The following is a 23,230-nucleotide window of genomic DNA, read 5'->3' as shown; positions in this document are numbered from 1 at the left end:
ATAGCCCAAAAAAGTCTCCAATATTCATGTTATTCAATAGTTATCTAAAATGTCAATTTGTTTTCAACGTGATAATTGTTTAACATCAAAAGCCCCAAAAATGTAGTACTATGTCTTCCAGCAGGTGTCTTCAAAGAGCTGTAGAAGCTACAAAAAAATACTTGAAAAAAGCCTAAATGTCAGGATTAATACCTGTGAGTTGTAGTTACCACCCCTTTTTTTTTTTGCTTATGTCAATTAAATCCACTGCAGAAATGACCATAATGTATGCCGTCTATGCTTTAAATCCCAAATGTCAATAAAACATTAAATATGTCCGCAAAAAAATAAAAAGTTACAATGAAATCCCCGATATTTTGCCAAGTGCTCATCACGTGGTTCGCCACTGTCACTGTTTACAGTGGCCACGTCTCCATGGGCGACGTGCGCGTGCACTGAGACACGCTCACACGCATGCGCACGCACAGTCAGTCGGCAGCAGCCAGCAGCAGGTTGGAAATGAGGTGAGCTCAATACCTGGCACCGCGTCAACCACCGGAGAGTCGTGCATCCTGCGGTCGACCATCGACGCTCACGGGCCGGCGTGGACGCGACGCGAGACGGACGCTTGGAGCGAAGGAAGAAAGATTTTTAAAAAAAAACATAAAAAAAGAAAAAGTAGGTCCGGGTGGGGAGAGAGCGGGGCGCTGCAGGTGGTTCTTCCCCGAAGAAGAGGAGGGGGAATGCCGGTCAGACGCTCCGAACGGATCCGGTGTGATGCACTCGAAGCTCGGCTGTGAGTGATTCGAAGTGAGCATGAAGGACACCGCAGAATCGAAGGAGCACCAACTCACTGTGAGTGCTCAACTGAATCACTCAACTAGTGTACAGTACATCGTTTTTATGCACATCGGTATCACTTTAAAAGAGCATCTTGTAATTTTATTTTAGTGCATACATGAATAGTCAAATATTCATACTTCATCTCTTTCTGAGATGAAATATGAAAGAGGCACTTCAACAGGGACAACAAGATCTAATCGAGTGGAGGTCAAGCATTTCTCACTGAACATGATTATCAATTCTAAAATTGTTCATATATATGTTTATAATTTGTTAAATCAACATCTAGATCGGTAATTGGTTAATTGATTTATAGTACCTAATATGAGTGAAATACCAAATTTGTAATGATTGATAGCTAACTGGATATACATGATGGAATTTGAAAAATATATATTTTTTAAACTTATCATCATGGGTTGTTGTACATATTTTACAATTATTTCTTTAATTTAATTATTTTTTTTTCATTAAATAGTCCTGGATAAATGGTTAATGGTAAATCATCGAATAAAATAATATTATGAATAAAAAAAATTCTCTATACGTAAAATTCATTCTTTTTAGTCAGTTATATAATTGCATAATAAGTGAATAAATAATTTGTTTTTAAAAATTACATTAAAATTAAGTCAAATGTATTGATGTGATAAGCGCTTCAGAGAATGAACGGGTTAATTTACGAATTATTGAATTCACTATCAATGACACAATTTACAAATGCGAATGAATGAATCGATTCATTTGAAGAGCAATATAATTCGTTAAAACTCTTTTAAATACTTCCCCATGTAAGATTTCAAAAACAACTATTAAAAAAAAAACATGCAGGATTTTTAAGTGCCAAATACAACCAACACAAATAAATTGAAGCGTGATTAATGTTTTGTGCAACGGGCCGTGGCACTACTGTGAATTATTGAAGCGCTTGTGTCGGTCGTAACCGAGCCTCTCTTGTCCCAACACACTTTCTACTGACCGCATGTAGAATGACGCCACATGCATATAAATGCACAGTTAATAAATAAATGCCTTTCTAATTTAAGATAACTTTCGTGTAGCTCTGACGAGATTAAACTTTGAGCCGTCTCATGAACACAAACATACAATTCTTTATCATTACTTGGGAAAAAAAAGCATAGAGAAATAACCTTGGGTGATGAGCTACATTTACTCATGGCGTTTCACACGATTTCTTATTTGTCTGTGCGCCTGTCCTGGTGCAGGTGGCCTTGAGAATCCGGCCCCTCAGCGATGGCGAGCAGGAGGAGGCGGCGACCATTGTGGCACACAGGCTAGATGAGCAGGTGAGAGCAGCCGACCTTTGATCGTATGCGCGCGCATGTGTGTGTGCGCGGTGAGGAAGGTTTGTGCATGATGAGTAATGCGTAGAGGTCGCCTTACGTCAGGGTATGGCGATAAGATGGCAGCCACGACCTCAAGTGTCACATTTGGCGAGGGTTGAGGAGCAAAACCTTTAACCTTAAGGTTGGGAGCCTGAGCCATGCCGCTCCAAGCGTGAGCTAGGAAATACTCATACGTCCAAAAAAGAGACAAATGTATTGAAAAATAAAAAAATACAAGTAGACGCGGACCAAATATAGTCTTTTTCGAGTAAAATGTACTCTATGAAATTTACCGTGTACTTATATAAATTACAAATTATATAAATTATGTAAATTTCCCCAGTGTGGGACAAATAAAGGATATCTTATTATTAATAAAAACAAGCTGACCAATTTCCATATTGCCAGGGAAACTGGCTTCAATGGCTGAATTTACAAAATATTCGAAGGACCCACAAAATGACTCTTGGATGCACTGGTGATTTCCTCATCTCAAACAAGTCATTGAAAGAAAAGTTAACAACCATGGTGGGTACACCACAACAAAATATTTCAACGTCTCAATAACTTCTCACGTGCCCTTGAGCATCGACGACAGCTTGACATTTGTCACTGAGTTCTCTCTTTCCTGCAAACTCCTACCGGGTGTGAGCTACTGTATGTAAACCGCTACACTGTTGTCGTACGAGAACAAGGTGCAAGCTGGAGCTGCTGTGTTGTGAATTTAATGCCACCACCCCCCCCCCCCCCCGCCCGGCGGGCCTCGTTTAGGGTGCGAGCGTAATGAGCGCGGATGGAGTGGCGGCGGCGTTAATGAGCGTCGTGGCTGGCGCGAGTAGAGTAACGGCATCAGGCATGGCGACAGTTGACATGGCGACATCATCATCGTTATCAGGGGCGTTGCCAAACTGCACCTGAGGGGCTTAGGAAAAAAAGGACCATGGAGGCCCCCCCCCCCCCTCAAAAAAACTAAAATAAAAACAAGCTTGCTCGTAGAGGGGGCCATCAGAGAAATTCCTGAACTGGACATGTGATTACAGTGACGTTTCCAACAGCGTCATCGATACGGACAAATAACAGCCGTCTGTCGGGGGGGGGGGGGGGGCCCCTTCAAGCTTTTGCCTGGGTCGCCTACTCTGTTGAGGAGTCTCTGATGTCATTATCATCATTATTATCATCATCATCTTGTGACCTGGAGAGCACTTCCAGAAGGGGATAATCCCGTCTCCTGACGGGATCAGGCCTGTTTACTCGTTCACCTCCTGGATTGTAATTCAATTAGAGCGAGGCCCCCCCCCAGACAACATAAGAACGATGACATCATCATCTTCATCAACAAAATCAACGACACGAGGGGGATGAGAGCGCAGGTCGGTGCTGACGCAGCTCCCACGCGCACGCTCGCCCGCACCCTCGTTAAAACCCGCAATGTTTGCTTCTACGGGGAGAGGGTTCACGATACGCCGTTTACGGTAACACTTACGCTAGCTAGCGGTGCAGCGGGGGATTATGGGAATCTTATTTGAGAAGGATTTACGGCGGCGGGCTTGGTATGAATGGGGAGGATGGGTGGGCGGGGGGGGGTTACTACTACAACAACAACAACAACATGACAGACCTCTTGTCGGATTACGCTGCCTCCATTTGTGGCTACTTTGATATTATTCCACTTTGATTTATCAAATAGTCCAAAGGTAATCCATCAAGCAATTATACAGTGGTGCCTTGAGATACAAGTGACCAACCGGACTGAGTTTTTCAAGATACGAGCCATCGCCCCAGTGACCTCAACTCACGTCACAACCAGCAGCACTTGGCAGATAGCCAGAAATTCGTCCGAGGCTTTTAAATGTTTCTTTCGAACTCTCAGTTTACTACAGAGCTTTGCCTCATGACAGTCCGTTTAGCTTGACGCAAACAAATGACAAAAAACCTCATCGATGAGCTAACAATCAGCGTCAACGTAGAGGTGTTCTAACCTTTTTCAGCGTGGGATATTTGAACACAAATGGGGAGCAACACATGTAGACAGACAATATGATAATTATTTAGTTGTGTTTTTTTTACAGTGCAGAACGAGTTGCACAGTGTATTGAAGTGTAGCACAAGTATGTAAAACGGATTAATTCTTTATGTTGTATTCAATTATGTCATGACCATCTGCTTTTATGCATTGCACGAATGCTTTTGTCCACAGCCTCACAAAACTTGACACCTCAGGTCGGTTAACAAAGTCTTGAAGACCATATGGTGTGCAGGTAGCGCTCAGACGGATTAGGGTGGGGTGGGATTCTTGCAGGGGGGGCTGGGTTGTATAAGATCTTGCTGTATTGGCAGAGAGAACAATGCCGAGATGAGCTGATGGGACGTCTTGCGGCTCAGGTTAATTAAGCCTCCTTGCCACCTGCTCTCATAAAACCGCCACCCGGTGAGCAACCGATTCGCTCGCCGGGATGTAGTTGTCGCAAAGATTTATGAATGAGGGAATACAAAAGAAACGTATGCGTTGCGTTGGGAACATACACAATTGAACATTTGTGATGACACTTAGCGATAACCTTGGATAGTGAGCCACGTGCTGCTTCACCAAAGACCTGATGATCTGATCACATTGCCACTCCATACGCATTTATAATGTCTTCAAAAAGCCTGTCGAACTGGTCCTTAGGTTTTGACAGTGGCACAGAGTGGGGAGGGACTGGGAGGGGGGGAGGGGTTACTGGCCTGGGCCTTGTCGCCATGGTGACATCCAGACAAGGTCAGGGCCATTGTTCGTGGGTTATTTTTCTTCTTCTTTCGTCACTCTTTAGTCCCGCCTCCTCACGTGGGAAAATGAAGGAGATGACTTTTTTTTTTTGCCATTATTTCATTTGTATCTGTTTTTTTTTATGCTTAATGTATTTTATGTTGTAGTTATTATGGTATTTTATTTTGTTTTTATTAACTATACTGTATTTCTTGTTATTACGTATGAAGGTCCAATTTTTTGATGCCGCTCTTAAAAATTGATGACGGATATTATTTGTTATATTTCATTTTATGTTCATTTAATATTTTTTTAATGTATTCATTTATTTGAATTATTTCATCTCAAGGACACATTTTTGACTCACCTCTAGCAAATGAATGGATAGATGTTCATTGTTATGTGTTTTTTAAATTTTTATTATTTGCATTGTTTTTTGCTTTTTATTATCTTATTTATTTTGTCTATTTTTTTATAGACAAAACTCGACTTTTATTTCATGCTTATTTCATCTTGTTATTTATTTCATGGACAATTTCATGGATGAATATTGTTTATTATATTTTCATCTCATTTATTTTATGTCGATAGATATTAGCCATTATTTCTTTTCACTATAACTGCTCATTTAGTCTTTTATTAGATTTTTTTTTTTAGATGTTATATTGTCATTACTTTGGATACTGTCCTGCATGCATTAGCGGTGATGGCAGCTATTCTGGAGTCATCTTTTCACAGCGAGAACCCCATCACGATGGATAATGGATGCTCTCATTATGACAACCGAAGAGCATCTCAGGGCTGTGTGATTTACTAATGGGGTTGTTCAAAAACATCTTCAGGTGGCTCAACTTGATTCTTCGTGACCTAGTTAAAAGCCTTCTCGTTACCTTCTTATTGGCCTTTGCAGTGGAGGGGAAAAAAAGAAGCCAACGCTGTGAAACGAGTGTTTGACAAGGCAGCGCAAGAGCGTGATGAGAGAGGCTGTAGAAAGGCAATAGATGCTCGTTTTCCTCCCAAGTGGACGCAAATAGCCGGTCTGAGCTACGAAAGTGGATGATCTCCGCTGTGCTCCTCATCTGCGCTGTTTGTCTCTCCTTCAGGCAAGATTACGCAAAAACAACTGAGACACTTGGACTCGGGTTATGATTTCCTGCACTTGGCAGCAAATCAGACCGAGATTAATCATTTCGAACCTTCCTCGACCATGAACGTGACTGATCACCTTTCCAACTCCATTGAAACATAAAATCATCTTCAATAGGGGAGATCAAAAGAAACAACTGAGATGCTGCGGTTGCGTAAGTGTGCATAACCTCTTATGACATGGATGTTCAAAATCACATTCAAACTCATTAAGTGGGAGTCAGCACACCCCAACCGCAATTTGAAGTGTCTCTGATGAATGCCCCCAAAAGTTCGGATGTTTTATTTGGCTTTTCATGACCTTTTTTTTTTTTTTTGTACTGCCTGGCGCCCTGAGCACTCCATGCGCTCAAGCGCTCCTATTTTGTGGTCGGAGTGGAGCAGAGTGCGCTCAGAGCACATATACGATCGCAATTTAAGATTCAATTCGACTGTGCTGTGTTATAAAAGTTTTACCTAAATATATGTTTGAAAACAAAAGATTAAATGCAACTTTTATTTTATTTTTTTTAATTTGTCATAGTATGATGTGCCCCGCCATGTTTTGTGCAAGTAGGACAGCAGTGTAAAGTTTGCTTGCATTTCATTCCACATACAGTGTCTCTTCGATGCAATTTCTCCTCTTTCTCGCAAGGTATTGAATGAAAAACTCCACTCGCTCTGTGATGAATGCGTTTCCTTTTTTTATGTGCCTCAACCAGCAAGAGCGGGTTGGAGAGCGGGAGGGGGCGGGGCCCGAGTGGGACCCTGAAGTGGGCTCAGGAGTGTAGTGCCACTTTGGCGAACCACGGGTTCGGCCCTCCTCGTCGCGGATGAGGAGCACACGCGGTTAACACAATGAGTTCTCGTTCTCTTATTAAAATAGTCGTAAGCCATGGATAGACTGCAATGAGACAACATTTTTAATACGGCATCGTCATCATTGTCAATGTTTTTGTGCTGGAATGAATGAACATGTGGGTTGAAAATCACAAGTTCAGGATTCCATTTCTTTCTTAAATGTGTTGAACAACTCGGTCGCTAAGTCATTGGTGCTTTATGGCCGTGAGGAAAGTGCCAAAGGCGTCTTATATAACAGCGGCGAGACGACACTGCGGCTGAAAGGAGATCCAGGGTGGCATTGTCGGGGCACAGAGAGGGCAGTCGGCAGCCTTTCTGTCAGATAACCGATAACTTTGGTTGCATTTCGGTACAAAGGTGGATGATGGCAAATGTCACGCTTTCTGTATTCGCTGTCTTTCGTCGTCAGAAAAAAGCAGATAACCTTTCAAAAACAGAAAGAAAACAAATGTCAAGCGCACTGCACGTGCAAATTTTTTTCCTGGTGCAATTGTGAGATGGCTTTTGTTGCAGTTTGAGTCGGCGCTGCAAATCACAAATTGCGGTCTGGCAACCTCGCTAGCTCCATCGTTGCAGTCCGGACGACTTTGACAGCTCACATTTTTCTTGACATTGAGTACCCCTAATTTAACGTCTTAACTGAACCGAACATTGCGTGTTTTTCGAATGTACCCGCACGATGATGAGAACAGGCAACCTCCACTCAGGGAGGTCGGAGCCGAGAAGTGGAAAAGCTAACCACGAGTTCACTGTGCTGCCAGCCATCAGTCAATGTCTTCCAATTCCATGCGTCGTTCCCATTTTCACATTTCGCAGAAAACATGCCGTCTCCATGGTGCCCCTGTAATAAGACGACAGATGGACGTGCCCTCACAGATAGATACGCGCGCGCGCACGCTCACATAGATACATACAAAAGCACTCGTCTTAATCTTGCCGGCACACGTTGGAAACGCGGCTAACCCCCGTGACCTCGGAGGCCGGGGATCATAAAGACGACAGACACACCAACGTGAGCAATAAAGTCGTAAACGATGACGTCCATCGGTTTCGGCATTTTGTGTGTTTGCGCGATTGTGTGCGTGAAAGAACATTTTCCCAACAGTAGTTGTTGACTGAATCAACTTGGAGTATCATTTTCACCGCAAAAAATTGGAAGCACTAATCCAGGCTTGAACCGCTCTTTTTACCACTCAATGTCTGCTCAAAACCTTAATTTGAAACCTAAACACTGGTTTCAAACTCAAATCCTGTCTTGAAATCCTTATTTTAGACCCTACTGTTTGCTTGAAACCCTGACCATAGCTTAAAACACTACTTTGAAACCCAAACTTGAACCCTTACTCCTACTTTCAGAACCAAATTTGACACCGTAACCCTGCTTTGAAATCCTCTCTTGAATCCTTACTTTAAAACCCACTCACCCTTGTTCTAACCCTAATGCTGGCTTGAAAGCCAAGCTTAATGCACTCTGACCTTTGCTTGCAACCCTGATTTAGAAACATATTTAAAACATGGTTGTTGAGAACCTAATCCACATTTAGCTGGCCCTGTCCTTGTTTGACCATAACTTCTGTCAAGCCTCATCCCACTATGGCCTCCTAAGAGCCAATCAGCAGATTAGACAAAAAAAGGTGAGTGAACTGTTGTTGTTGATGTTGTTGTTGAGCTGTGGTGCCAAGAAGAACTTGTTGAGGAATGTTTGAGACACCACTAGCCCTCTCAATACCTTACCCCTTGTCGTGTGGAAACACATGTCAACCTTGACAGAAATCGGCACCAGCTGGCAGCTCTCTCTCGACTCTGTGAAGCAGCAAGAAAAGGTTAGGATTTCATTGTAAGGTGTCAAACCCAGGGTTAGGGTTTCAAGACAAGGTTAAGTTTTCGAGCAAAGGTTAGGGCTTCAAAGCAAAAGTTTTAAAATGGAGTTAGAGTTTCAAAATAGGATTTTAAGGCCAGAAGTGGGTTAAAATCCGGATTTCAAGACTGAGTTAGTTTGAAAGTAAGGTGTCAAGACACTGTTAGTGTTTCAAACCATGAGTAGCGGTTCAAATTAGGGTTTCAAGACAAGGTCAGGATTTCAAACTAGGGTTTGATTGCCAAAATTGTGGGGGGTTTTCAGTGAGGATTTCAAACCTGGGTTAGGGTTTCAAGCCAGGGTCAGGGTTTCAAATTAGGGTTTTGAGCCTGAGAAAGGGTTTCGAATGACAGTAAATAATTGTGTGATTATGACAAGCAGGTTACCAGAACGTTACCAAAACAACCATCTTACGTCCACAGGTTGCTTGAATTAGTCTGACACCTGCGAGTGTCCCATAATGAGACTACCACTTCTATTCATATTATGCAAACTTTTACTGTCATCACAAGTGCCGCTTTAATTTTTAGCAACTTTTTCTTATGAACATGAAAATTGATACGTCGATTATGCGTAGAACATGCCCGAGGTCATTGTTGTGAAAAAAAATGTCCGCCCCGCCCAAAGCCAGTTTAATTTAGTTACATTACCTGTACATTGGGTACATGTCCATCATGAGTAGACCCACAAAAAAAATTCCTAAGAAGACATTCCTGAAAAGACACAGGAAGTCAACCATTTTGGTTTGAAGTGGCCATTTGTTCAATTTGATGTTGACAATTCACCACCTGAAGCCAGTTTAATTTCGCATCATTAAATTTGGTAGGCTGGTTTGTCATGAGTAAATCCACAAAAAAGTCTCAAAAAGCAGTGCCCAAAAAGGCAGCAGCTGCTCATCATTCTGGTTTGGCGTGGCATTTTTAGAGTTGTGTTTTGAGCATTTCCTGGGGTCCTTTGACTGTTTTTAGCAAACATAAAAATTGGAAGGCTGGTCTGTCATCAGCAAACCCGCAAAAACGTCTCATAAAGCTGTGTACACAGGGCACTGGGTTTTGTTCCTTTTGGTTTGAATTGGAAATTTTCGGGCCATTGTGAATTCTTGAGATTCTGTCTGATTGCTGTCAAATTTCAACTACGTGAAGATATCAAAGGCATCTTTTTATTCCTCTTGTTTATGCTTACTAGATGGTGATCCTGATGGACCCCATGGAGGATCCCGATGATATCCTGCGGGCCAACCGCTCCAGGGAAAAGACTTACGTATTTGACGTTGCCTTTGATTATTCGTCCAGTCAGGTCAGCCCTCCCCCAAAAAAGTTGCAAATATGTTGTAGAATTCATGACTGTAGCCAAACGGCCGTTCTGTGTGAAGGAGGAAGTGTACCGCGCCACCACCAAGGGTCTGATCGAGGGCCTCATATCGGGCTACAATGCCACTGTGTTCGCCTATGGACCCACAGGTTAGTGTTATTATATTCCACTTGTCATTCTACTGTATTCTGCGCAAGACAGAGGAGACATTGCATCTCACAATATGGCACAAGGAGTAACACCATAAATACAAACATGCAATTGTTTATAGTGGACACAGACTTTGGAGTATAGTCATAGATGCAAATACGATCCTGTGATGGTTTGTGATATTGCCCAGGTTGCGGGAAAACATACACCATGCTGGGTACCGACAAGGAGCCCGGAATCTACGTCCGCACCCTCGAGGACCTCTTCCGGGCCATCGAAGAAACCAGCGACGACATGATGTACAGCGTCTCCATGTCCTATCTGGAGGTGGGACCAATGTGACTTTTAATTTCCCTACAAGCCAAGAAGCTAATGACTAAGAGAAAGAACGGCATCCCAATACTTTTCTTCACGTAGCATGTCATCGAAGTAGAAGAGAAAGAAACCTACGGAGACATTTTTCTGAGATCACAAGGATGAACAGCAATCAGCCTTTAACACAAGGCCGCGTGTCATTTTTCCGTGAATAGATGATTATTCCCATTGAGAAGCGTCTTCTCCGCATCCGACATTGAAATGTCTTTTCATTGTGCGGTTGTCATTCGGCGCTCGTTTTTGAAGCTGGCATGTGGGAAAGTGTGTTATCAAAAACCTCCATTTGTTTGGCGTGCGGATGTATCAAGATGATCGCTGCTGTTTCCAGGCAGGAGAGAGCATGGAAGGATTTGTTTTTCATATACTGTATGTAATTTCTTTCTTTTTTTTTTCCTTGCTAAAAAAAAATGTATGAGAATACAGTATTTTTTTAATGAAATATCTTTTGGAAAAATCTTTTAGGATTTTTTTTTTGATGAAAATCTGATATTATTATATTCAAATAAAGTATAAAGTAATCTTTTTTCCCCAGATGAAAAGTGATAATCTTATGAGGATAAAGTTGTGTTCTAGCGAGTAAAAAAGAACACCTGAAAACAATGGTGTATCTTTGTCTGAATAAGTAGTCTTATTTTTGAGCAACTAAATAAATCATAATTCCAAGAATAAATTTAAGCACAAGATTATGAGATTCAAGTCCTAATATAATGAGGAAGAAGTAGCTACTTTGTTGATGTTTTTCTCTATTATTTTTATGACTGTCAACGTGATTTTAGATCTACAACGAGATGATCCAGGACCTGCTGAACCCATCTTCGGGCTTCTTGGACCTCAGAGAGGATGCCAAAGGAGAGATTCAGGTGGCGGGCATCACTGAAGTGTCCACCATTAATGCTCAAGAGGTCATCCCCCATCTTTTTCAATCCCCACGCTGCGCAATCAACGCAACTAATGACCTTGTGTGTGTGTGTGTATGTCACAGATCATGGAGCTGCTGATGAAGGGCAACAAGCAGCGCACGCAGGAACCCACGGCCGCCAACCAGACGTCGTCCCGCTCCCACGCCGTGCTGCTGGTGGCCGTCAAGCAGCAGAGTCGTTGCCGTGACGTCCTGCAGGAAGTCCGCTTTGCCCGCCTCTTCATGATCGATCTGGCCGGCTCTGAGCGCGCAGCACAGGTGTGTGTGTGTGTGTACATGTTACATAGACGGCCACATTATAGTCGCTACAGTGTGAAAATGAAAAGTGCAAAACTAGCACTGAGGTATAAATTTAAATAATTATGTGGATACCAAACAAGTACACTCTTCATTTGTTGTCGTTTTTTTCACGCTGATTTCCATCCGCCTGTCAATTAGACCCAGAATCGAGGTCAGAGGTTAAAAGAGGGAGCTCACATCAACCGCTCCCTCCTGGCGTTGGGCAACTGCATTAATGCGCTGAGCGACAAGAACGGCAACAAGTACATCAACTATCGAGACAGCAAGCTGACCAGACTGCTCAAGGTATTGATCACTGTGGATCAATAGTGGAGGCCATTTAGCCATTCTGTTGATTGATGATATCTTTGATTGACAGGATTCTTTGGGGGGGAACAGCCGAACCGTCATGATCGCCCACATCAGTCCTGCTTCAGTAGCCTTCGAGGAGTCCCGCAACACGCTGACTTACGCCGACCGTGCCAAAAGTATTCGTACGCGGGTGAGCTGCGATGTCAAAATATAATATTATTTAGAATATATACTGTATACCGGTATTTTTTTTTTCTTGATCTTTAGCCAATAAATCACTGGACATTAATTAAGCAAGATCACCCTCTATTGGTTGTTGAAAGTAATGTACTCTTATATTGTCTTCTCATTTAAAAAAAATGCATCAACCAGCATTGTTTTTATACGGAGCTATTGAATGTGCTTTGAGGGTTTACAAAATTTACTTTGACCGTTATGAAAAATAGTGTTTCTGTTTTGAGGTCACATGTTTTTGCTTTACTGCTAAAATTACAAAACTAGAGACTTTTGGGGGGGGGGGGGGGAACAATTGCATTTTCGGATTCTGCGACATCAAAATACCCTAAAAACTTTCTCGGCATCCTAATGTGTGTTTACCAGTGTCATGATAACACTCACGATCAGGATACTAAAAACAAAAACACCCCCCCCCCCCCCTTCCCCAAAAAAATATGGTTGTTTTTGCCCCAGGTGAAGAAGAACCTGATCAACGTGTCCTACCACATCGCTCAGTACACGAACATCATCTCGGACCTTCGCTGCGAGATCGAACGACTCAAGAAGAAGATCGCCGACCAGGCAGGCTGCCAGCTCACCTCCGACAGGACCGATATCCGCCATGTCCAGGGTGAAGCCCCCCGACCTCCTTGTGCTAATAACTTGTGCTAACAAATAACAGCTATCCACAAGTCTTCCCCAACCACATCCATTCATCCCATTCCTCTGAAAATAAGCACAGTTTTAATATTTCCGTTCATCATCCTCTCCCAGCCGAGGTCCAGGCGCATTCCTGCAAGCAGGGTCGGGCCGAAACGGACCAGCTGAGGGAGCAGCTCATGGACGCCTTCCGCCAGCAGATGGAGATCCGTAGGAATCTGATGGAGCTGGAGACCAGCAGCACGGAGATCCAGATGAACACCTCCAAGCAGCTGCTCACTATCTCAGAGTCCGTCTCAGGTTTTCCCGAAGTGAAAAACGCCACCACACAAACGTCACCCATTCAGGATGTACATGTGATGTCTTATCTCCAGCTGGGAAAATGAACGGAGCAGGCGACGGCGGAAGTGGCACGCGGAAAAGCGAAAGGAAAGCGTCAGCAAGGACGACAGCGAGAAGGAATCGGACTCTCCGGAGTCTCCGCCGGACACCGCCGAGACGGAAGAGGTGGCCGTGGCCAGAGAGAATCTGGTGGGCCTCATGTCGGAGCAGAAGAAACTCCACAAACAAAAGGTCTGGAAACCATTTTTCAAGTCATAAAAAAATGGTTTTCAGTGAAGTCAAGTGCACATACTGTAAGACAGAATACATATTTTTTGGTAATGGTTCTTACTCTTGAGGAAAACATGCATTTGGTCTTTATCTGCATTACGGCAGTATCAGTTTCAGGTTGAGTCGTGATTGTTGGACTAAAGCTTGCGAGAGTGTTGTCATAGCAAATTGTTCAGTATTATTCTTCATCTGCATAAAGAAATGATGGATTTTCCTTTACTGTCGAAAGGTTCTACTGGAGCGCCGGTTTTTGGAGCTTCGCGACCAGTCCCGGCAACTGGAGGAGCTGCTACCCCGGCATGTGAGCTCAGATGACCAGCGCGAGGTCCTGTGCCTCCTGTGCAAGGTCCACGAACTCGAGATCGAGAATGCCGAGATAAAATCGCACGCTCTGCTCAAGGACAATGTGATCCGGCAGAAGAATTTTGTGGTCCGCCGCTTTGAGATGCACCGGCACCTTTGCGATGAACTCATCCAACAGCAGAGGCAGTTCATTGATGGTTAGTACAAAACCCTACACTGCAACCACAACTGGTTATGGTCTACTGACTGACATGTGTTCTCTCTCCAGAGCACAGTTTGCTAGTGCCGCTGCACCTCCAGGAGCTCTATGATATTTACACCAGAGAACGGGATGAGAGGAAACTGGCCCGGATCGTGGCTCTGGAGAGGGCAACCATTCAGGTATGCTGGAAGAGGAGGACATCTAAAACAGGCTGAATATGGGCTCCTGAGGAACGGACTTTAAATCTTGAGTGTATTTGTAGATACAGTATAGGACAGGACAGGAAAGAACAAGAGAAAATAAGACAGGACAGGACCAGTAAGCAATGCCAGGTTCTTACGGGTGAGTCACTGGCGCACCACAATATGGCGGGGGGGAAATTGAAGTCTTCACTGAATGATACCGCATCTTTCAAGGGGAACGCTACCTGAGGTGAATACTACCCGAGAGCGGTCTGCGCGCTGATATAGGACAGGACAGGAGCAACATGCTAAGGCCAGGACAGTTCTTAATGCACGAACCACTGTGAATGTGAACCTGAGGTCTGATGCTATAATCTAAAGGATGAAGTAGACAGGATATTTCAGAACAGGACAGGAAAGAACAGGACAGGACTAAAGCAGTCACCCAAGCCATGTGCAGGTCCTAAGGCAAGTGCCACTAAACTTGAAGTCTTCTCCTACAAAATAAAATATACCCCATGTTTGCAGGTGAGCTCCCTACCTAAGATTGGAATGCCTCCTCAGGCTCGCGACACCGTGCAAGATGTGGACTCGGACCAGGAATGCGTACGCCCCGAAGAAAGACGAGGACATGCCAAACTTCGCCGCCATACGTTGCCCCCCATCCTGCCCGAACCTGAACAGTGAGGACATGTTTGCGGTGATGATGGTAACAAGCGACCGCAATTCCAACGTGTTTTGTTTTTTCTTTCTGATGTTTCAGGGATAGCGAGAGAGTTTTCAAAAACATCTCTCATGCACGACACATGAAAATATCGGCTGGAATGACCCCTCCTCCCATCCACATCAACGGGAAGGGCAACAGAGCGGTGAGTAAGATTATTTGAAGAGGAGATGCACTTTTGATGATCCACTTATCCATTCTCAGAACCACTTAGCCTCACTAGGTAAACATAACGCCCTTGTGACGCTAAACTGATTCCTGTTTCCTGTAAATCTTGCGAAACATAAAACTGCTTTACAGTTCCATGGAACCGAAAGTACAATAACAACCTTGGATAATCAGACACATGCTGCCTCATTATGTCTGTTCACATGTTGCAATTTGTTTTGGGAAATTCTGCTGAAAAGACGACATTCCCAGCCTGTGACAATTCGGTTGCTGTCGTTGTTTGATCGTAACGGCGCCATCTGTCTGCGCAGCTCCAGCCGCTGGCTCCAGTCAGCTCGCTGAGCTACACTCACCTCAGCCACAGCGTTAGCAGTCAACTGGATTCATCACCCGAGAGCAGCGAGGCGGGTGTCGACGCCCCGCTTTCGGGAAATGGTAAGACACCTGTTGCCAGGCGAGCCTGAAAAAAACAATTCCCAACACGCATTTCTTTGTGTTTCCGAAGAGAGGCAGCAGATCCTCAAAGGCATCCAGAACATTTCGATGAAAGCGGCACGCCGGCGCTACAAGGCCCGGGAGGAGGAGGCCTTGCGCTCGCTGCCCGCCCCCTACTCCACGGAGCGCGCCAAGCAAAAAAGCAGCCTCTTTAGCAGCGAGGAACCCCCAAGGGTTCTGCCGGTGCGGCGCAGCAGGCAGCCTAGCCCTGAACTCCGGCACGCCACCTCCGACGAAAACCTGTCCAGCAGCACCTGCGAGGGACCCAGCCTCCTGGCCACCTGGACGCGGCACCACAAGCTTACCGGCAAGAACCAAACCCCCCGAGATGCCGACTTTGAGGCACGCCGCAAGAAGAGACGCTCACGCTCTTTTGAGGTCACTGGACAAGCAGTGAGTGGACTCACCATAAAAGGACAATTCCTTTCAGTTACTCTGAATACAATTATTTACACTTTACAGTGATTTGGAACACACGTTACTAAACACATGCCATCTAACAGCTAAGAACGTAACATTTTTGTCAGTTATTCATAACTATCACTTCAACTAAACAATATTGATAAAAAATAAAAATGAAAAGTATTACTCGATTAATCGACAACTAATCAGTTATCAAATGAACGGATGAATATTTTTGAGAATGGATTAATCTCATAACTGTTTGAAGTTTCTCAGAATTTACTGTACATACAATTGTTGAGAGTTACTTGGAACTCACATTCATCCATCATTTTTTTTTATGATGATGAAAATTCTTCATGAATCTGGGATAATCCCCTTGAGATACAAAATCTCGTTTGCAAAGGGGTCCCAAATGTTGACTCTTCACCCACTTCTTCCGTCCAGGTGCCTCAAGCCAAAACGAACACGGGTGCAAGGTTACGCCCCTTGGACAGCACGTCAGACGCTCACCTCCACATCAGTGGTCAATCCCAGGTCCCGTTACTTCGCCCCCATTTCAGAGTAGTCCCGCCTCTTGCCAAAATCAGAGTAGCAATTGGCAGCCAGCAAGCAGGTACGTCAACGATAACCTTTCCACCACTGTGTTACACCTTCTGGTTCTTAGTTTGAAAGGAGAGACAAAGCATGAAGCAAAATGCATTTTTTAAAGAGTTTTGCCTCATTCGTCCTCTGCAGGCCCAAACACGGAGACCCCCGCACTCCAGGCGAATAACCTGAAACGCATCCCCTTTCTGCGGCAACCCCAGCCACCCCTCTACATCAGTACCACCACCACCACAATGGGGGGCCAGCAGCGACCACGCCGACACTGAGCATTATTTTGACTTGAACACATGCCAGGAAGTCTGGATGATGACCGAGAGATTATGTCATCGTGCCTGCAGACGCCAAAGATCATTACATGTCCAATTTCTGTCTTGTCTTCATGTGTAAAATATAGATGGATTTTGCTGTGTTCTTCTTAACTGTTAGAACTGCAGGCCTAACCACTTGCCCACCGTGTTGCCTCAGTTATTGTGTTCTTATTTCATTTATTTATTCATTTCATTTCCCTTATTTAACAGTTGCCTTGCTTATATTTGGCATTGACTCGTGGGTTTAATCATTTCTACTTTCTGTGCTTTCTTTTTTTTACATATTTTTTATGACTGCTTTGAAATAAATTGAGGATAAAAATCAATTCACATTCTATTTTATTGTCCACCCATCCATTTTCTAATCCGCTTATCTGTGTGAGGGTCACGGTCGTGCTGGATCTTATCCCAGGTGTCTTTGGGCAGTAGCACCATAAAAGTATGGCATGATCTTGATTAATTTACTTTAATTGTATTTCTGATACAATTAGTTATTTTTAATTACACTATTTTATTTTTAGTATTTTGTTCTAAATATTAATTTTCATTCAGTACTTATGTACTAAATATTCAACATAATCATATATATCAAACGTGTATTTGTTTGTTTATTTTTACTTTTTTTTAATTTCATTCGGTTATAAATGATCATGTGTGCAAAAATAAATATCCATTTTGTTGCCAGGCAGATGATATCAACTAATTCTACATAATAATTTATGCATATGAACACCTATGTCATAAACATTAAGAGATGAGATACATAAATAAGTATCGTATATTAATTTTATAAACAGAGAAAAAGTAGGCTGGTTTTGGGAGAGCCGGAAATACGGTCCCCGCCCTTGACCTCAGCTTCGTTTAGCCAATGGCAAGTCAATTTCTAAATGACTGACGACTCTCTCGGCCAATGAGCGCTAGGATTAAGCGTTCCCGGTAGTGGTGCGCATACAGCTGATTTGCAACCCGCCGACTAGGTAGCAAAGAAGAACGGAAAATGTCGCTTCCCTCGAACAGGACCGTTCTAGGATCAGTGGCTGTTTATGTGAGGAACCCGGTGAGTGGAACTACCGTCATTCACTAGTTGCCACAGCTATGGCGATAACGCTCGTCCCGGTTTGCGTGTCAAATTTGGAAGCATCACACGCCGCTTCGGAGTGGTTCTGTCGGAACCGCAGTACTAAAGAAAACAACATGATGGTGGCAGCCATTTTGAAATGTCTCGAAATAATGAAAAGAAAGCCCTCGTTGATCTGATATTAAATCCTTTATTTAGTTATCACGCTGAACAGATCTGATTCTAGTGACGTCATACACTTTTAATCTACAGCCAGTGTTGGAGTTTGACAATTCATAACAATGTATGCCTATATACACATTATATACCTTAGAGAAAGTGTGAAATATAATGCATTTTGGTAGCACAAATACAGTGGTTAGAGCTTGGGACATTTGTCCGACAATGTTGGCCTTTTCGAAAGGTCACAACGCAGATCCGTTTCCGCTCGTAATCCACAGTTTCACCCATGGTTAGGCACTTCATGTTTTTTTTTCTGGTGCTAATTGAGAGTTTGCACATTGAGAATTCTACCGATCTCACCCACCAACATGGCAGACAAACAAATCTTGATCACATGATCAAAAACTGTCTACATGTTACGAGCTACTAGGATGATGATTGAAAAAAAATGTGCTTTGTCTTGTAGGAAGCATCTGCTGTGTAAAAACGACGCAAACCGTTTAACCACAAGATACTCCCTACATGATCCACTGATTCAGCGACAAGATGGAACAGTCTACGGGAGTGGTGGGCCTGGATGCGCAGGGCAATATGCTTTTCACCATGGTGAAGCCAGTGATGGGAATATTTCAGGTGTCCTCAGACCAAACGGTGACCCAGGGAGGGATAAGTCTACAGAGTTTACCTGAAAACACCCTGGTCCTGCCTCCACAACAAGACCAGGTCCCACTGGAGACCACTCAGGTGGAGATGCATGCCATACAGCCTCATCTTCAGCCTCAAATGCAGTTACCTGCCCCGGTACAAACTGAGGAAGCCATCCACAGTCAGGGACTACCACAGAACTCCAATACCACTGCAGAGTTCTCCACACAGATGCCCTTTGCGGAAGTGTCATCACTCCTGGATCCCAACATGAAAGGATCCAAGGCTCGTAAGTATCCGCTAACTCGGAAATGAGAGTTTTCGAACAAATTATAAAGAACCCTTAGTCACTCACTCCCAATTTCAGGGAAACATCTGATCTCGTACAACGAGATCAAGCGCCGCCTGCAGGCTCCGGAGAAGATGTCCCTGCGCTCGTTGGCTGCCTACACGCGAGTCAGCCGAGGTCCAGCTAGCAAGAAGACGCTTCTGGAGTCCCTGAGTGTCCTTGGCCTCACGCCTAGCACGACAACCTCTGTTTCCTCGTCCTTCTCCAAACTCACTGAAGGTGAAGAGAAAACAGAAAGGGGCACAAGATCTAAATACTTTGGTAGTTGGTGGGTGGTTTTGGTTAGTTTCTTTAGGACTGCAGCAAGAAAACTATTCTTGTGTCCCTGGAATTGGCTCGGGACATGATTAAGACATGATGAGACATGAATGAAAAAGGTCCATCGGGGACATGGAGGAAACACGCCTGATATGTGACCCAGCTGTGTTTCAATGTGTTTGTGTTATCAGGTGACACCAGAGCATTGTGCGACGACATGAAAGATTTCTCACATGATTACATCGATTATGGCAACATGGCGAAACAGCTCATCCCTGACACAAACATCGTCCAACACTGGTCCAAAATTATTGAGACCAAGTACGTACGTATTTGCACATACCGGTAGTTTTAAACGGAACAGAAAAGTACTCAAACTCTTTTGTCACCGAGCAGGAATCACCTTGAGGATATGCGGAAAAGTTTCAAGGACCCAGCCAACAGCGGAGCCTTCGACAGCGCAACGCACGGCCTTGGTCTGGGAATGCTAGACGTAGCACTGGACATGATCGTCATGGCAATCGAACAGCAGATCCGAATCCTGTCCGGTGCCGCTGCCGCGGAACCTCCAGAGTCTGGCGCGCCGGCGCGGCGCATCGGCCGTCGACAGCGCCGGTGTCACAAGGCGTCCCTCGGCATCAAGGAGCAAGGGAAGGCCATCTCAAAAAGCAAAGGGCGAAGCAGAGGGAAGAAGAAAGTGCATCAGGAAAATACAGTCGAAGTGGAGCCTTGCAAGACAGACGACATGCAAGGCAACGTACTAACTCTGGTGTCTGTGGGATATGAGACCGTTTCCACTGGTCTCGGCGGCTCCAGACCAGCTTGACACGTCACCATGTTTCGTTTGACCAGATTGTGCTCAGGAAGGACCAAAAAGATTCCAGACACAGACTTTAACGCAATTTTAAGTAGCAATGGGCAAATGTCTGTTGATGTCAAACAGTAGCCCCTTTCACACTGTCCTTTTTTAACTTGCGGCGCGTGCCATCCTGACGCAAACCCACTTTTTTTTTGTTGTTGTTTTTTTTTTTATAAATTGGGGGCTTCGCAGCGACAGTGGGTAAGTATGGGGTATTGGATCTAGCCCGCGCAGTCTGCAGGAAAGGCAGATTACATTACAGCAAAGAATAGCTGTAGAATTTTGCTGTTTGTTTACGGTATGTTCAAATCGCTCTGTATTACATAAAAAAAAACTCAAGAATTGGTAGCAAACCATAAAGATCTACTTTTAATCACTTTCTTGATTTTTTTTTTTTTTTGGGGGGGTGGGGGAGGATGAAAAGTGATGCAACCAAGTCAATGTGCGGCTCCCTCCTCTCACGTTGCCTCAAAGGCTCCAAAGCACCGTGGGAGGTTTTTAGGCTAGTCAAAATACCCGCAGCAGCCGGGCCGCTAATACCTGAAGTGTACACGCACAGATGGCGAGAGAGGAGCTTTGAGTGGGGTGAGGATTTGCATTAACAGGACTGAGAGAGCCGGCGGAAACGCCAGATGATTTTTCCAGCCTTGACGCCGGGCTGGTAATGTAAAGAAAAAGCAAAGGGATATTGTCGGAATAACAAAAACTCAAGATGGGACATTCCAACATGCCGCTCACATTTACGTACCAGTGTACCAACAGGGACAAACACAAGACCAGTCGTCTGCAACCCTACACGCCAAACGGTGAGTGTGGTCAATGCTCCTTAACGTTTTGCATTGTAAACAGGACTAATCTGAAGGACTCCAAGGAGGTTAATTTCACATAAAAGTTGCTCCCCTTTGTTTAGCTTGTGTCTGTTCACTAAAGTGACTGGGGTGTTTGCACAGACTATGATCAAGACTTTGTCCTTTCCTGCAGCTCTTTTTCTCTTCATGCTTTGTGACCCCACCTCCCCTCCCCTCTCCCCCATTTCCTCCCACACCACAGAGAATCTGAACAACGCATTAGGTGCCATCAGGGTGCTGGGTCTCGAGCGGATGGAAGATGAGCTGAAGCCTCACTTGTGCACTTTGCTGGTGAACATTCAGGAGAGGAGTGAGTCTTGACACAAATGTTTGAATTTGAAAGATACTTGCAACGTCCTCATCGAAATGGCGCCACCAATGCTCCTCCTTCATCAAGGAGATTGGTCGGTATAAGTCACTGGAATGTTACATGGGAAGAGGACATAAAAGTATATCTTTGCTTTGTTCAAATAAACAAGAAAACACTTTGGATTGGGGTTTTCAACGCGGCGCCATTGCGTTGATAAGTCGGTCCGCATCTGCCCAGACAAAGGTGCCGCTGAGCAAGTGGTGATCAGCGGCATCCTTCCAGTTCTGGCGTTGCTGCTGAGGGGAAGGGGGCCTCTGGCGCTGCTTACCGCCCAACTGGTGGCTGAACTCGCCAAGGAACGTAAGTCACTGTTCACGAGACTAGTACCAATAGAGTTCAGCAGCAAATAGACTGTGCCGAAATCCACATAGAGATGTACCCCTCCCAAATGTCTCGGTGGCATTGGACTGAATCACTTTTATTAACACCATGCCACCTTTTGTTTCCCCGTCTGTCAAGCGGTGATCCGTAAAGGTTTCGGAGACGCCGGCCTGTTTACGGCTCTACTGTCTGTGCTGACCAGTGCACACCAGGACCTGCTGAGGCATGCAGTCCAGGCCATCACTCGCTTGTCTTATGACAGTTGTGAGTATCGAAACTAAAAAGGACCAAATTGGTTTAAATCACCGAGTTCAGGGGTCACCATCGTGGTGCCTGCGGGCACCAGATAGCCCCCAAGGACAATATCAGGAGCCCATTCAATGTTTTACTATTCTCTTGGTATTCAAGAAATGGCTGAAAAGTGCATCGCAACTGTGGCTCTCCTTTCTCATTTGCAAGGGCATCACAGAATGTACATGTACTATAAAAACATTAAAATGGTCTATATAAATTGCATATATTTTCCTATATAGTGGCAATTTCCATGACAAATGGACAGATCTGCGAAATTGCAGTGGCACGAATGATGAATTGCAAAACAGAGGAGGAAAACTGGATAACAGTTCGAGTGTCATTGTGTGTTTTGTGTCTCACTGTCAGGTAAGCATCAGCAGCTGTTGCTGCGCAGAGGGGTGGTACCTCGTCTGGTTGCTGTCCTCTTGCGATTCCCCGGCAACGAGGCCTTAGAGGAGTTATGCCTGCGGGCCCTGTGCAACCTCAGCGGCATGAGCATAGTCGAAGATGCCAGCGTGGTGTGGGAGAGGGGCACGTCTGCCCAGCCAGGGGAGTGTATTTTTCGTGGCGTGTCACCACACAAGTGCGGCTTTGTTACTTCGGTGACTGTGGTGCGTGTGTGCCAATGGGCGCCGGCGCAGTACGCCGTCAGTGTGGAGCTTGTGCAACGTTTTTCCACCTCCTTCTTTAGGAGTAAGCGGCCCACTCGATGGTTCCCCTTTTTCATCTTTGGGCAATGTTCCAAGATGGCAAACAGGAACAGCCTGAGACGCTCCAGTCTGAAGTCACTGGTCTTCCACACCTTCCTCTGATTGCAAGATTCTAGGTGAACTTGGCGCACTTTAACTTTTAGAGACACTTTTTGCTCAAATTGTTTAGTTACTTACTCATTAAGTGGACTTTTACAACAGTTTACATTGATGTTAAGGCAGCTCACACTCAGTAGTACCACAGTCATTTTTTAATTGTCAATGCTATATTGTGTTAAAAACCAATGTGTAAAAAAACTAATTCTTGCTTGATAAAATAAACAAATGTGAGAAAGTGTGGTGGATTTTGTT

General features: G+C 44.5%; 3 protein-coding genes across 5 annotated transcripts; all 3 read left to right on the top strand.

Annotated features, from left to right (window-relative positions):
• Positions 1 to 483: 483 nt before the first annotated feature.
• Positions 484 to 17,284, top strand: kif19 (kinesin family member 19). Of its 2 annotated transcripts, none has more exons than XM_086138737.1 (20): positions 484 to 834; positions 2,049 to 2,129; positions 9,944 to 10,054; positions 10,131 to 10,218; positions 10,410 to 10,546; positions 11,371 to 11,496; positions 11,577 to 11,771; positions 11,952 to 12,098; positions 12,172 to 12,294; positions 12,795 to 12,951; positions 13,095 to 13,269; positions 13,355 to 13,553; positions 13,822 to 14,092; positions 14,164 to 14,276; positions 14,844 to 14,962; positions 15,043 to 15,148; positions 15,483 to 15,606; positions 15,677 to 16,059; positions 16,516 to 16,684; positions 16,807 to 17,284. In XM_086138737.1, exons 1-20 carry the CDS (start codon positions 796 to 798, stop codon positions 16,941 to 16,943), a joined length of 3,000 nt encoding a protein of 999 aa, XP_085994863.1. In that variant the 5' UTR covers positions 484 to 795; the 3' UTR covers positions 16,944 to 17,284. The 2 variants fall into 2 exon arrangements, with proteins under 2 accessions (XP_085994863.1, XP_085994862.1); XM_086138736.1 differs by having other exon boundaries at positions 14,808 to 14,962.
• Positions 17,285 to 17,951: 667 nt separating this feature from the next.
• Positions 17,952 to 20,712, top strand: LOC147189640 (uncharacterized). The gene is made up of 5 exons (XM_086099429.1): positions 17,952 to 18,042; positions 18,692 to 19,159; positions 19,238 to 19,438; positions 19,669 to 19,798; positions 19,874 to 20,712. The coding sequence occupies exons 2-5, from the start codon at positions 18,772 to 18,774 to the stop codon at positions 20,301 to 20,303; spliced, it is 1,149 nt and encodes a 382-aa protein (XP_085955555.1). The 5' UTR covers positions 17,952 to 18,042; positions 18,692 to 18,771; the 3' UTR covers positions 20,304 to 20,712.
• Positions 20,713 to 20,767: 55 nt separating this feature from the next.
• LOC147189639 (rap1 GTPase-GDP dissociation stimulator 1-A) lies at positions 20,768 to 23,213 on the top strand. 2 transcript variants are annotated; one of them, XM_086099431.1, is made up of 5 exons: positions 20,768 to 21,142; positions 21,387 to 21,494; positions 21,777 to 21,854; positions 22,014 to 22,139; positions 22,536 to 23,213. In XM_086099431.1, the coding sequence occupies exons 1-5, from the start codon at positions 21,049 to 21,051 to the stop codon at positions 22,979 to 22,981; spliced, it is 852 nt and encodes a 283-aa protein (XP_085955557.1). In that variant the 5' UTR covers positions 20,768 to 21,048; the 3' UTR covers positions 22,982 to 23,213. The 2 variants fall into 2 exon arrangements, with proteins under 2 accessions (XP_085955557.1, XP_085955556.1); XM_086099430.1 differs by having other exon boundaries at positions 21,732 to 21,854.
• The last annotated feature ends 17 nt before the right edge of the window (positions 23,214 to 23,230 follow it).

This window comes from Hippocampus guttulatus, chromosome 19 (genome assembly GCF_054856545.1).
Source record: "Hippocampus guttulatus isolate MCC_2025c chromosome 19, RoL_Hgut_1.0, whole genome shotgun sequence".
Lineage (NCBI taxonomy): Eukaryota > Metazoa > Chordata > Actinopteri > Syngnathiformes > Syngnathidae > Hippocampus > Hippocampus guttulatus.
The sequence above is the reverse complement of the archived record's forward strand: the minus strand, read 5'-3'. Positions and strand labels throughout refer to the sequence as shown.